General features: G+C 48.6%; 1 protein-coding gene across 1 annotated transcript in view; it reads left to right on the plus strand.

Annotated features, from left to right (window-relative positions):
- EXT2 (exostosin glycosyltransferase 2) overlaps positions 1-15,456 on the plus strand; it is a 100,115-nt gene that overhangs the window by 66,675 nt on the left and 17,984 nt on the right. Inside the window, exon 10 of the mRNA XM_064152515.1 lies at positions 3,417-3,583. Within this exon, the coding sequence (XP_064008585.1) occupies positions 3,417-3,583 (167 nt within the window). The remainder of the gene's footprint in view (positions 1-3,416; positions 3,584-15,456) is intronic.

A 15,456-nucleotide genomic window follows, 5' to 3' on the forward strand; every position in this document is an offset into this window, starting at 1 on the left:
GCCTCTGAGGGATCTTTCCACCAACCTTCCATCACTTCTGTTTCAGACGGTTGAAACAGCACGTCACGCTCTACTGGGCAGGCTTAGGAAGTGTGGGTTAGATGAGTGGGCAATGAGGGGGTCGAGAACTGGCCTGAAGGACAGAGCTCAGAAGGTTGTGATGAGGTGGTGAAGGGGCCAGTTGGGGGCCTGTGGCAGGTGGTGTTCCCTTGCGTCAGGACTGAGTCCACTTCTGTTCAGCATAGAGTCATAGAATGGTTCGGGTTGGAAGGGACCTTAAAGGTCATCCAGTTCCAACCCCCCTGCCATGGGCAAGGACACCTTCCACTAGACTGAGTTGCTCAAGGCTTCATCCAACCTGGCCCTGAACACCGCCAGGGAAGGGGCATCCACAGCTTCCCTGGGCAACCTGTGCCAGTGCCTCACCACCCTCACTGGAAAGAATCTCCTCCTAATCTCCAGTCTCAATCTTCCTTCTTCTGCCTCAAAGCCATTGCTCTTTGTCCTATCACTACAAGTCCTTGTCAAAAGTCCCTCTGAAGCCTTCTTGTAGCCCCCTTCAGGTACTAGAAGGTCACTGTTGGGTCTCCCTGGAGCCTTCTCCAGGCTGAACAGCCCCCAGCTCCCTCAGCCTATCCTCGTAACAGAGGTCCTCCAGCCCCCTGATAAATTTTCTGGTGTTCCTCTAGACCTGCTCCATCAGATCCATGTCCTTCTTGTGTTGAGGGCTCCAGAGTTGGACACTACTCCAGGTGAGGTCTAACCAGAGCAGAGAAGGCTGCAGAGGGACTGTCTGCAAAGGCCTGCAGTGGCAGAATGAGGGCAGTGGTTTGAAACGAGAGAAGAGCAGATTTAGATTGAATGTTAGGAACAAGTTGTGTGCCATGAGGGTGGTGGAACACTGCAGCAGGTTGCCCAGGGAGGTGGTTGAGGCCCCATGCCTGGAGGTGCTCAAGGTGAGGCATGACAAGGCTCTGAGCAACCTGCTGCAGTGGAGGATGTCCCTGCTGACTGCGGTGGGTTAGACTGGATGAGTTTTGGAGGTCCCTTCCAACCCAAACCATTCTCTGATCCTCCAATCTTACAATGCTTTCTTCTCCCTTGTATTTTCATTACAATATTTGCCTGTGTGCATTTTTTGTACTTGTTTAGGTCCTAATTGAACCCCTTCTTGATGGATTGTTGCCTGTAGAATGTATCCTACTGCAAGAAGATGCAGGAGGTTAAATGCATGCTTTTAAAATGAAGGGTTAGCATTGGGTCTGTAGTTGTATTTCTTTTAGCTTGGTGCTCTCTACTTCATAGAATCATAGAATGGCCTGGAAGTGACCTCCAAAGGTCATCTAGTCCAGCCCCCTCTGCAGTCAGCAGGGACATCCTCCACTAGATCAGGTTATGCAGAGCCCTGTGGAGCCACACCTTGAATGTCTCCAGGAATGAGGCCCTTATGCTTATTTCTGGGGAGGGATCAGGTAGGACTTTTGGATGTACACCAAAACCTGTGGCTGCTGTTTGTGTGACAGAAGGTGCTGTGATGTTAAACAGCTGTAGAAATGGTAATGGATCTGAAAATGAAATGGAAATGAGAATCTAATCCTATCGTTGAGCAGATTGGATCCAGTTTTGCGTCTGCAGGTTTCTGGGGTGGTAGTTAAGGCATTGTTAAACTGTGATTTTTTTCAGAACTTTGGGGTGTTTCTCATGACTGGAACAGCCTGCTCAGAGAAAAAGTGGAGGTTCCAACCCTGAATGTGACAAAGCTAGGCTGGATGGCACCTGGCTTAGGAGTAGGCGTCCCTGCCTATGTTGGGGGTTGGAATTAGGTAATCATTAAAGTCCCTTCCAACCCAAACCGTTGTACAATGCTTTTGTACTCCAGTGTAAGGGTATTGGAGGAAGAGCCCTTTGCATTTTTCTGACTTTCATTCTCACTGTGACCCAAGACTTTGAAGATGAAAACCACAGGGTCACAGGGTGTTAGGGTTTGAAAGGGACCTTTGGAGATCTTGCAGTCCAAGTTCCCTACCAGAGCAGGACCAGAGAATCTAGCACAGGTCACACAGGAACACATCCAGGCAGGGCTGGAAAGTCTTCAGAGAAGGAGATTACACAGCCTCTCTGGGCAGCCTGTGCCAGTGCTCTGTGACCCTTATGGTGAAGAAGTTCTTCCTCAAGTTGAGGTGCAGCTTGCTGTGCTGCAGTTTGCATCCATTGCCTCTTGTCCAGTCCCAGGGCACAAGTGAGCAGAGGCAGTCCCTGTCCCTTCCTTCCTGACCCCCCCCAGCCCTCAGCTCTTGATAGACATTGATCATTGATTAGCTCCCCTCTCAGCCTTCTCCTCTCCAGACTAACCAGCCCCATGGCTCTCAGCCTCTCCTCATCGGCAGTGCTCCAGTCCCTTCAGCATCCTTGTAGCCCTGCATTGGACTCTCTCCAGTAGATCCCTATCCCTCTTGAACTGCAGTGCCCAGAACTGGGTTCAGTGTTCCAGGTGGGGCCTCACTAGGGCAGAGCAGAGGGAGAGGAGAACCTCCCTGGATCTGCTGGGCACACTTCTCTTAATGCCTTCAGGGATCCCATTGGCTTTCTTGGCCACCAGGGCATATTGCTGTCCCATGGAGACCTTGGTGTCCACCAGCACTCCCAGGTCCTTCTCCACCTCCCAACCTGTACTGGTGCAGTTTATTATTCTTTCCCAGGTGCAGGACTCTGCCCTGATCCATGTTGGACCTTGCTCAACAATTGAGCAATTTGCAGTCTTGGGCCACCTGCTGTAAGTGGCCCTGCTTTAGCAGGGGGATTGGACTCTGGAATCTCCAGAGGTCCCTTCCAACCCCCACCAGGGGATTCTGGGCTTCTATGTGAGAGCTGTGCTCAGATCTGCAACCATTGTCATGTCTTCTGAACTTAAGTGGATGAGGAAAATGTGTTTTGAGCTTTCTGGTTTTGTTGTTTTTCTCTCCTGTATGCTAAAAGCGTTCATTGGATTTTTATCCCTCCCTCCAGTCCCTTCAGCATCCTTGTAGCCCTCTCAAGCAGATCTCTGTCCCTCTTGAACTGGGGTGCCCAGAACTGGATGCAGTGTTCCAAGTGGAATCTTACTAGGGCAGAGTAGAGGGAGAGGAGAACCTCCCTGGATCTGCCGGGCACACTTTTCTTAATGCATATTCACAGAGAGCATCTACTCTTTAACTGTCAGCAGTAATTTTAGGTGTAACTACATCGTTACTAGCTGGAAGATCTCTGTTTTTTCTCTAGAGAGGGAAATGCAGCTGAATTTCTGTCTCTGCATTTGCTTCCTTGTTTCTATCAGAAGAAAATCAGGTGTAAATCAGAAGAGAAGCTAAAAGCAGAGGTAGAGACCTCATCAGCAGTAAAATACAATACTGAATTTCATTCCTTTTTTGTTTCTCTAGAGTCACTCTGGCCAAAGATTCGTGTTCCCCTGAAAGTTGTTAGGACTGCAGAAAACAAACTCAGTAACCGCTTCTTCCCCTACGATGAGATTGAGACCGAGGCAGTGCTGGCCATTGATGATGACATCATTATGCTGACCTCAGATGAGCTCCAGTTTGGCTATGAGGTAAGAGAATTGCACACCCACTGTCGTACATGGAATCACAGAATGGTTTGGGTTGGAAAGGATCTCCAGAGCTCATCTAGTGCAACACCCTGCAGTCAGCAGGGACATCCTCGGAGGCGTCTTGAGTCTGACCTTAAATATCTCCAGGGATGGAGCCTCAACTACGACCCTGGGCAAGCTGTTACTGTGTCCCACCACCCTCATGGTGCAGAACTTGTTCCTCACATCCAATCTAAATCTGCTCTGCTCTCATTTCAAACCATTGCTCTCATCCTGTCCCTGCAGGCCTTTGCAAACAGACTCTCTGCAGCCTTCTTGTAGCCCCTTCAGCTACTGGCAGGCTGCTATTAGGTCTCCCTGGAGCCTTCTCTTCTCCAGGCTGAGCACCCCCAGCTCCCTCAGTCTGTCCTCCTAGCAGAGGTGCTCCAGCCCCCTGATCATCTTTGTGCCCCTCCTCTGGACCTGCTTTATCATGTCCATGTCCTTCCTGTGTTCAGGGCTCCAGAGCTGGACAATGCTTCAGATGAGGTCTCAGCAGAGCAGAGAGGCAGAATCACCTCTGTCTATCACCTTTTGCTGCAGCCCAGCCTGCCATTAGCCTTCTGGGCTGCAAGTGCCCATTGCTGGCTCATGTCCTGCTTCTCATCCACCAGCACCCCCAAGTCCTTTTCTGCATGGCTGCTCTCAATTTCATCATCCCCCAGCTTGGATTAATGTCTAGGATTGCCCTGACCTAGGTGCAGGACCTTGCATTTTGCCTCATTGAACCTCATGTATCTATAAAGAGAAGAAATCCCTGCACAGTCTGCTGCTTCAGCTTGTTGGGTCTTTCTTTACTGTAAGAGCTCAGTGCTGACTGAAATACTTGTAGAGGTAGTTTTTACTTTAGGGAACAAAACTTGCCAGCCAGCTAACAGACAGTAGTGGCCAAGAAACTCCAGAAAACATGTAGGAAGCCGTTTGGAGACTAACTTCCATTCTTCTTCACAGCTTCAAATGCGTCTCAGGCGAAGCAGAAGCACAGGCCAAGCTAACATGTGTTGATGGACAAGACAAGTTTCAGAGATTAAGTGTTGGGAACAGAGGAGGCCTCTTGAGGACATGCCAGAGGAAGGTGGAACGCAGTGCAAAGAGGAGCTGAAGAATGTCAGGGAGGGGAGGCGTGGGTCATACGCTGCAGCTGGCAAAGCTTCAGCAGCTGCTGCTGTGATAGGACTATGGACAAAAAGAAAGTTTGTCCAAGTTGGTTACCCCTGGCAGTGCAGAGAGTGGCAAACAGCCTTTGAGTTGTTTGTTGTGAGCGCGCTCACTTAAAGCAGCACTCATCTTCCCTCCACAGCTTGGGTCTGAAGGAGCTCCTTTTCATTTGAGTGTTTGACGTGGTCACTAATCTGGGTCTGGAGAACCCGAGATGGCTCTAGAGGGTCTAGATCTTAGGAAGAGCAGTTGAGAGAACTGGAGTTGTTTTGTCTAGAGATGAGGAGGCCGAGGGGAGACTTCATTGCTCTCTACAACTCCCTGAGGTCTAGAGAACAAATCTTAAGAAGAGCAGTTGAGGGAACTGGAGTTATTTGGCTAGAGACAAGAAGGCTGAGAGGAGACCTCATTGCTCTCTACAACTCCCTGAAAGGAGGCTGCAGTGAGGTGGGAGTTGGTCTCTTCTCCCTGGTATCAAGTGATAAGAGAGGAAATGACCTGAAGTTGTGCCAGAGGAGGTTTAGTTTGGAGATGAACAATTTCTTTGCTGCAAGAGTGGTCAGGCATTGGCACAGGCTGCCCAGGGAGGTGGAGGAGTCACCATCCCTGGAGATGCTGAAGAAATGCGTGGCCCTGGTGCTGTGGGACATGGTTTAATGGCCATGGTGGTGTTGGATTGATGGTTGGACTCCACGAGGTCCTTTCCAACTGAAGCAATTCCATGATTGTATGAAATATGTCTCTTTCTCTCAAGTGACAGAGATGGTGTGCTAGTTTGATGCTAGCTAGAATGTTTTGGTGAGAAGAACTAGATCACAGGCTGTGAAAGACAAACAAGAGTGATGTCTTCACTCATAGGCTTGCTGAGAGTTATAAGAACAAGAATCCAAACATAGATAAGGCACTACTTCTTGTGCCTGGGAGCTCTGAGCTGCATTTTTTCCCCTCTCTAGCCTCTCTGCCATCTCTCTGATTAATCCACTTTGCTTTCTAACCCCCTGGCTGAACCTCCATTCTTCCTTGGGACTGGGGTAAGGTTGAGAGGGGTGGGAGAAGGTGGAAGGGCATTTGGGAGCCCCTCCTGGGGACTCAGGTCCCTAAAGTAAAAACTAACTCTACAAATATTTCAGTCAGCACTGAGCTGTTACAGTAAAGAAAGACCCTACAAGCTGAACCAGCAGAGTGTGCAGTTGTGTTTCTGTATTACCTTTTACCTTGTCTATGTCTGTCTATAACTGTATATACTGTGAATATCTGCTTGTATATGGTGCTAGCTGTAAATATAAGCTTCATTCCAATTTCCAGAGCTGGCTGAGGCTAGTCTGGGTGATTTCCAAAGCATGGGGGGGGGGGACGGGACAGGGAACACCCAAGCCATCACAGTCAGTTTGCAAGTAGTGAGCTTTTGGACCCAAGGAACAACCTGTGGTAATGTAGGTCTGCTGATGTAATAACAAAGATGTAAAGTAGTGGAGGCAAGGGTTTAATCCATTGTATGTGCCTCCAGAAAGGAAATGCTTCCCTTGGCAGGTTAAGAGCAAGAGGTTGGTCCATGAAGTGTGAGAGACAGAATGAGGAGAGAAGAACTGAAAGGCAGTGGCTTTTTTTTGGCCACATACTCTGTTGCCTACACTGAATGCTTAAGTAGTGCATGGCAACAGCAGAGCAATCGAGTGCTGGCAGCCCTGCGAGCTGACTGCCTTTGGTCTGTGGTGGTGCTTGGAAGCCTTAGTTTGGAGTGTGAAGTGGTGGGATGAAAGGCAGCAAATCCACAGCATGCCTGCTGTGTAAATCCTGGCTCTGTTTGTGGCTTGGTCTTTTTTTGTCCTTCTCACCGAGCTGTTTCAAAGTAAATACAAATAAGCTTTATAACACCCTAACTTAGCCATCTGAGTAGTTCCAAATGAGTCTCTGCTGCTCGGAAAGTTTCAAAGCAGAAGTTCAGCTGCGGTTGCGTTCAGTCAGTAGTGGGAAGTGGAACTGTGGTGATTGGTGTGTCTGAAGTGTTAATTTAAGCGTCCTCGGTGGGGAGCAGTTGTAGCTTCACCTCCTCTGAGTGTGGTCATGCAGGAAAGGCTTATCCTCACAGCAGAAAAAGCCACGAGTCAAGTAAAAGTTGAGATAAATTCCCATGTAGCAGCTGGGACTCTGAGTTCTTGCTCCTCAGCACCTAGGTCTGTGTGAGATTCCCTGCTAGTGTTCGCGTTAAGTGCTGGGTCCTGCACATGGCTCACAACAACCTCTTGAATGCTCCAAGCTTGGGGCACAGTGGTTGGAAACTGCTCAGAGAGAAAGGAACTGAGGGTGCTGGTTGACACCCAGCTGAAGATGAGCCAAGCTTTTGCCCAGGTCTCCAACAAGGCCACCAGCATCCTGGCCTGGATAGAAGTGATTGTGCCCCTGTACTTTGGCACTGGTGAGGCCTGTGAGTACTGTGTTCAGTTTTGGGCCCCTCACTCCAAGTAGGACATTGAGGTGCCGAAGCTGGTCCAGAGAAGGGCAGTAAAGCTGGTGAAGGGTCTGGAGAACAGATTTGGTGAACAGATCCTGTAAGGAGCAGCTGAGGGCACTGGAGTTGTTTTGTCTGAAGGAAAGGAGGCTGGTGGGAGATCTCACTGAGCTCTACAACTTCCTGAAAGGAGGTTGCAGTGAGGTGGGGACTGGTCTCTTCTCCCAGATATCAGGTGGATAGAAGTAGAGGACATGGCCTGAAACTGTGCCAGGGGAGGTTTAGGCTGGAGATGAGGAAAGCTTTCTTTGCTGCAAGAGTGGTCAGGCATTGGAAAAAGCTTCCCAGGGAGGTGGTGGACTCATCATCACTGGGGGTGTTCAAGAAACCTGTGGGCATGGCACTTGGGGACATGGTTTAGTGGCCATGAAGGTGTTGGATTGATGGCTTGACTCGAGCTTGGAGGTCTTTTCTAATCCAAACAGTTCTGTGGTTCTGTCCCAGGTCTATCTGTTGGGGTAATCCATTTGCCTTCCATGGAGCAGTCCATGGCTCACATGGACCATCTCAGTAAGAATCCTGTACTGAGTGTGTCGATGTTAACTGTTTGAACTGGAGATGGTTTAATCTGGCAGACTAAACACTCTTAGTTTTTGCAGTTTGTTACGTTTTAGTCTAAATCCTCTTCCTTTTGCTTCTGGGAACAGCATGGATGGAAAATCCAAATGGCTTGTTGAGCAGATAGCTCAGACTAACCCAGGGGTAGTTCCACTTTGAAATTCTTTCCCCCACCCCTGTGAAATAAATGACTAGAAATGTCTTTTGAGCACAGAAGCACAGCAGATTATTTTCTGAGGACACCATTTTCCTCCTGTATAGAGGGTAGGTGATGTAGTTCCTGCTCTCTGGCACAGAAAGCAGGGGCTGAAGATTGATCTTTCCTGTCCCTGAGTGTCTGTGACTTGCTTGACAGGCCTGAGCTGGCTCCCAGATGTTTAAATTGTTCTCAGCCTGTGATAATTTATTTATCTGTTTATGTGTGTTACCAGGAAAGTATCTCTCAAGCTCTTGACTCATTTGCAGGGGATTCCAGAGGGAACAGTAGCAGCATATAAAGTTACTAGGCAAGTTTTCTTTTGAAAGTCTGTCTGCTCCAGCTTTGGTTTGTAAGAAGGGCTGGGAACGTGACATTCAGGCATTCTTCTCTTCTCTTCCTTGACATCTTGGAGGCTTTACGTTGAAACATGTGGCCAAACCTTTTCTGTCACAGCCTCCTCTGAGCGGAGAGAGCAAGCCTGGGAGAGAAAACAACAAACCACCAGAAAACTTTGATCTCTGTACACTTTCAGCCATAAAATATTATAGCAACACTCAAAGTGTCAGGGTTCCCCCCCCCTTGTTAAAAGTGAGCTATTATGGGGCAGTGATTTACGGCGTTGTGTAAATCGAGCGGAGCAAGCGGAAAAATAGTCCCTGAGCGCTGCTGTATTAAGGTAGCAGAAGAAGACTCGTGACATTCTGACTTTGAAAGGGGTACTTTTGGTCAACTGCATGATGAAATCACAGGCATGGCTTGGGGCACTGGGGAAAAGAAAATAACCAACAGCCTTATTATTAGGGCCAGGCAGCTTTTTCCCCACTTGGCTATGAGGTAAAGAGAATTGGACACCAACTTCAACTGTATTTGGAATCATAGAATGGTTTGGGTTGGAAGGGACCTTCAAAGGTCATCTAGTCAGATGCCCCCTGCTGTCAGCAGGGACATCCTCAGAGCAGTCTGAAGCCTGACATTGAATGTCTCCAGGAATGGGGCAACCTGTTCCAGTGTTCCTCACATCCAATTCAAACCTGCTCTGCTCTCATTTCAAACCATTGTTCCTCATCCTACCACTGCAGGCCATTGCAAATAGTCCCTCTACAGCCACCTTGTAACCTACTTCAGCTATTGGCAGGCTGCTGTTAGGTCTCCCTGGAGCCTTCTTGCTTCTTTCTCCAGGCTGAACAACATGAGCAAGTATTTAGCTTGCCATAATGTTAACAAATTAAAGTAGAGCCATTGGCTGCTCTCAAAGTGTTTGAATACAAGACTGAAAGCTCACATCTATGGTGTTCTCACCTCTGTATCTTGGCAGATGGTTCAGCATTGCTGTCATCTGAGGAGTGGAGATCTCCAAGTATGAAGTTCATTAAGATCTCTTGTTACATCTTTATGTACCACTTTATCCTTACCAAGACCAAGTATTTTTATGACAGCAATAATATAGAGGTCATCTAAGTCAGGGCTATTGCTCTGGAGTCCATGGGGTTTGTTCACAAAAAGTATTATTTAATACATTGCTAATTGTGTCTTTCTTCTCTTGGAAGCTTTTTGCCTTCTGCTCCTTAGATATTCTTGTTTTGCCTCAGAAATGGTTCTCATCGTTCCCTGTCTTGGACATGCCTTTAAAAAAAACAGTTCTCTGATGAATTGGCATCTTTCACTAGGCTACAGTCATCACCAGGCTTGGATCACTGAATCCCAGCATGGTAGGATTGGAGAGGACCTCTGGAGATCATCCAGTCCAACTCCCTTGCTAAAGCAGGGGCACCCACAGCAGCTTGCCCAGGAGCACAATGGCTGGGGGGGGTTGGAATTTCTGCAGACAAGGAGACTCCACAGCCTCTCCGGGCAGCCTGCTCCAGGACTTCAGCGCTGACACACCAAAGAAGGTTCAGTTTTTCCCTTATGTTTAAGTGGAACCTCCTGGGTTCTGTTCTGTGCCTATTTCCCCTTGTCCTGCTAGGCACCACTGAATAGGGTCTGGCCCCACCCTCTTTACTCCCACCCTTTAGATACTGGTCTGTATTAGACACTGAGAAGCAAACTCACCTGGACAATGTGATGGAGAAGAGAAGATTTAGAGGGGATGTGATCAATGTTTATAAGTATCTGAAGGCTGCCAGGAGAGGGGGGACAGGCTCTGCTCACTGCTCCCTGGGACAGGACAAGGAGCAATGGGTATAAATTGCAGCAAAAGAGGTCCTGCCTCAACACAAGGGGGAACTTCTTTACTGTTAGGGTCACGGAGCACTGGAACAGGCTTCCCAGGGAGGTTGTGGAGTTTCCTTCTCTGGAGGCTGTCAAGGCCTGTCTGGATGTGCTCCTCTGTGCTCTGTGTTAGATAGCATTGTCCTGCTCTGGCAGGGGGTTGGACTTGATGATCTCCTTGGGTCCCTTCCAGCTCCTAACATCCTGTGATCTTGGACAGGCTGCTGTGGGTGCCACTGCTTTAGCAGGACCAGATGATATCCATAGGTCCCTTCCAACCTCACCATCAAATTGTCAGGGCTGGAAGAGACCTCAGTGATCATCTAGTTCCTACCCCTCTGACATGGGCAGGACCATCACACACTAGATTAAGTTGCTCAGAGCCACATCCAGCCTGGCCTTAAAAGCTTTGAGGGATGGGGTTTCTGCCACCTCCCTGGACATCCATTCTGGAATTGGGTAGTTAGCCAGTTGCTGAAGTTGCATCTGACAATGTAGTCTACTAAATTTAACATATGTGCTGGAGTATATTCTAGAAAAGGAGGTGGCCCTCTGTCCCTCTGGCTACGTGGCCAGTGAGTGGTGGCAGGTCCTCTCATGTGACAGCAAAGCAGGAAGGGCTGTGGAGAGGTGAGAGCGGAGCTAAGCTGCTTGTGTCAGCTGAAAGGAGAATCAGTATCATGTTCTCCTGGTGTCTCCTGCAAGTTCTTTCATACAACCATCCAGTCAGAACTTCTGTTGAACTTTTCATCTGAGGGAGATGTTTTCCCCCCGAAATATTTATCTTCAGGTTGTGAATAGTTCTGTCCACAAAGATGCATACCTCCCCTTCTCTTGGCAACTGGGTTTTCCTTGGCTGTGTCCCTTTGCAGCATTAAATCAGGCTGGCCTTCTTCACTCTGAGAAAGCCACTGAAATCACTGGCTCAGATGGAATGTGTTCTGCAGACCAATCAATCAGAGGCACCCATCAAAGCAGAGAGGAGGATAAGAACCATCCCCACTCTGTTCTAAAAGCTTCCTTGGAAGCAGTAGCTCTGTCTGTTGATTTTGGCCCCAAAACATGTGTGGATTTAGGCAATGAGGTTGATGAAGCTATCTGGAGCCTTTCCAGGGGTTATCAGTGCATGAGCTCCTGAATGAACATGAGGAGAAAGCCAGAATTGCCACTGACTTCAATAGCATGGCTTTTTGAAGGGAACTTTTGGTTAAAGCAACCTACTTACCCTTCAGACACAGCAAGCTCACAGTTTTCAGAGGCCGGTTCTGGGCCTCTGGCTTTGGAGGGACAGGGAACTACTGAAGAGACTCCATCAGAGGCTATTAAGATGCTGAGGGGCCTTTAGCACCTCTATGAGGAGGAAAGGCTGAGAGCCCTAGAGCTGTTGAGCCTGGAGAAGAGGAGACTGAGAGGGGATCTGAGCAATGCTTGGCAAGAGATAAAGGGTGAGGGACAAGAGGCTGGGGCCAGACTCATTTCAGGGGTGCTCAGTGACAGGACAAGGAGCAATGGGTAGGAAGTGGAACCCAGGAGATTCCACCTGAACATGAGGGGAAAAACTTCTTTTGGTGTGAGGGTGCTGGAGCCCTGGAGCAAGCTGCCCAGAGAGGCTGTGGAGTCTCCTTATCTGGAAACATTCCAAACCCCTCTGGCCATTGTGCTCCTGGGCAAGCTGCTGTGGGTGCCCCTGCAGGAGAGTTAGGCTGGATAATTCCCAGAGGTCCTTTCCAGCCCCCACCATGCTAGGATTCAAGCTTAGGTGATGATTTTAGCCCAGTGAAACACACAATTCATCAGAGAATTGATTTTCTTTTAGGGTGTGAAGCACTGCAAACCACCTCTGAGGCAGAACGAGAGTATGTACGAACAGAAGGTAGAAAGCTTCCAACTGAGTTTAATCTTCCTTTCAGGTGCCTTTAATACACTTTCTGTTCCCTCAGCAAGGATTCTTAGCCGAAGAGGGTGCAGATCTATGATGTCAAGCCTCAGTGGCTTATGTGGTGGAACGTTCCAAAAGCTGGGAGGTGGACATTTTAACAGCTTGAAAACAGCATGAAATTTCATCATTGGATTTTAGATGACTAAAGACAACCTCAGTCCTAGAGACTGAGGAACAAAATCAGGGGAGAGGCAGTGGCCATGCCTTTGGGTTTGGGTTCTTTATTAATGCCAAAAGGTGTCTTGCACCCTCATTGGCCTGCCCACGAGAAAAATCTGTAGTTCTTTAGCTGACTGATGGCTCCAACTCGAAGCAACATTCTACAAGACCTCCTCCAGGAGTTCCAAATCATCTCAGCTTTCAGGAGCTTGCTGTGTTAGAGCATTGCCCTGTCTAAATGCTATCCTGCTCCTTGTGCCCTAGAACTGTCTAGAAAGATTGATTTCTGGGTGATGTACAAGTTGGGGAGTCCAAAGATCTGGTTCCCATTCTTGTTTCCTGTCTGGTTGTTGGCAAGTTTCCTCCTCTGTAGGTTTGAAATAATAACAGCTCCCACGTTGGATTCTGAAGCTCTCTTAACTGGCAGCAGTAAAACGTGTGGAGAGATGAAAAGGTAGCTAGTGGTGCACAGTCCATGAAATCCCAGGATCTGCCTGGAGGGCCTCGTCCAGTCCAACCCCCCATGCTAAAGCAGTGGCACTCACAGCAGCTTGCCCAGGATCACAAGGCCCAACTGGGTTTGGAATCCCTCCAGACAAGGAGACTCCACAGCCTCTCTGGGCAGCCTTTTCCAGAGCTCCAGTATCCTCATGACAAAGAAGTTTCTCCTTCTGTTCAGATGGAACCTCCTGGGTTCCAGTTTGTGCTCCCTCGTCCTGTCACTGGAAAGAGTCTGGCTCCATCCTCTTGCTCCCCACCTGTAGCTCTTCCTGAACCTTTGTCAGATGCCCTCTCAGGCTGCTCTTCTCCAGGCTTAACAGCCTCAGGGCTCTCAGCCTTTGCTTCTCAGAGAGCTGCTCCAGGCCCCTCAGCATCTCTGTAGCCTCTGCTGAAGCTCCCTCAGCCTGCTGGCCACACTCCTTAAAGCACCTCAGGATACCATCGGTCTTCTTTGTCACTAGGACATGTTACAGGCTCATGGTAGATGCAGAAGCAATAACTTAAAGCTGATTACTTTGTTGGATTTGCTTGGACCAATACTTGCTTAGAGATCCTTGTGGCCTAGCTGAATCCTCCCAGCTGAAACACACCAGCAGAGAAGTGCCCAGAGTGAGCTGCTGCTGAGGTGGTTCATGGATTCATAGAATAGTTTGGGTTGGCAGGGACCTTAATGACCATCTAGTTCCAACGCCTCTTCCATGGGCAGGCACCCATTCCACTAGACCAGTTCCAGTTGGCACTTCCTTTTACTGCACCTTCAGCTCTGGGGTTCCTGTGCCTTTTGCACAAAGAGCTGTGCTTGTGAAGTGGTCATTGAGGACTTGTGAGAGATGATGTTGAGAATGGAAACACAATGAAGTTTGGGTGAAAGTTTGTTTGTTTACACACTGCCAACCTGAGACAGGAACTTCTGTGACCTAATCCTATGTCCCCAAGCATCAATCCTCCTATTCTTCCAACAAACCCAGCAGTTACTTGGATTAAAGGACACGTTTTGAATCATTTGCCTGCAAACACAACCCATACTAACCCTAACTTCATTACCAATCACTGAGCAGTTAGCAAGCCAGCAGCATTCAGACCCTTCTAAATAGTTATAATCCTTTCTTCCTTTTTCATTTGATTATCTACAGCAAAAAAAATGGCCCTTATTGAACATGGCCAGCAGCATGGAGAAGTGGGGTTGCGTTAATGATGCCCTTCTCCTTGTTCTGGTCTACTGTGTTTGATCCTCTAGTCAGCTACAAAATAATGGATGGAGTGACAAGGATGGTATCTTGATTGCATCCAGCTGTTTGGAACAAGTCAAGGGCAAAGAGGCCCTTCCATGTAGCAGCAGATCTATCCAAGCACCCACTAAAGAATACCAGAAATATTAAAAGCTAAGCCTGTTTTAAGGCAGTGTCTAGCAAAGGAAGCAGGTTGGTTGGATCCAAAGCCAGCTGTGAATGTAGTTAGGTTGGAGCTGTATCTACTCCAAGTTCACATCAAAACGTTCCTTTTTAATCACGTTTGGGTTTAGTTAGTGTGAAAACTTTTTGGAGCAGGCAGTCATATTTCTCTGCAACAGGGAAGTCAGGATGGATTTGGTTGCTGCTTGCTCTGTGGTATGGCTTCTCTGAGTGATGAGATCCTTTCAAAGCAAGCTTGGACCTTTTCATGCTTCTTCCAGGCAGCTTCCTACTCCAGAAACTGGGATTTAGTAGAATTCAAGTGATCACAGGCACCATTATCTCCCGAAGCGGATCACAGAGTCACATCATGACAGAGGTTGGAAGTGACCTCTGGAGATCATCCAGTTCAACCCCACCCCTGCTAAAAGCAGGGGCACCCACAGCAGCTTGCCCAAACCCAAGCCAGGCATTGAGATCCTGGAATCTCTCCACACAGGGAGACTCCACAACCTCTCCTGGCAGCCTGCTTCAGCACCCTCACAACAAAGAAATTTTCCCCTTATGTTTAAGTGGAACTTCCTGGGTTCCAGTTTGTGCCTGTTACCCTTTGTCCTGCTGGGCACCACTGAAAAGAGCCTGGCCCCAGCCTCTTGCCCCTCAGCCTTTAGGTCTTGCTGAGTTTTGGTCACATCTGCTCTGGGGCTGCTCTTCTGCAGGCTCAACAGCCTTTCCTCCTCACAGAGATGCTCCAGGCCCCTCAGCATCTTTATAGCTTTTCCTGAACTCTCTCCACTAGTTCCCTGTCTCTTGTGAACTTAGGAGCCCAGAACTGAAGCCAGGACTTAATGTGGTCTGACTAAGGCAAAGTAGAGGGGGAGGAGATGAGGGTCTCCCTTTACCTGCTGACCACACTCTTCTCAATGCACCCCAGGAGGTCTCCCACCCTTTAGATACTAATATGCATTAGATACTGAGAAGCAAACTCACCTGGACAATGGGATGGAGAAGAGAAGACTTAGATAGGATTTGGTAAATGTTTATAAGTATCTGAAGGCTGCCAGGAGAGGGGGGACAGGCTCTGCTCACTGCTCCCTGGCATAGGACAAGGAGCAGTGGGTGTAAATTGCAGCATGGCTGTGTTGGCCATGAGGACACATTTGCTGTTTCATGCTGAACTTCTTATCCACCAGCACTCCCAGGCTTATC

This window comes from Pogoniulus pusillus, chromosome 1 (genome assembly GCF_015220805.1).
Source record: "Pogoniulus pusillus isolate bPogPus1 chromosome 1, bPogPus1.pri, whole genome shotgun sequence".
NCBI classification, from domain to species: domain Eukaryota; kingdom Metazoa; phylum Chordata; class Aves; order Piciformes; family Lybiidae; genus Pogoniulus; species Pogoniulus pusillus.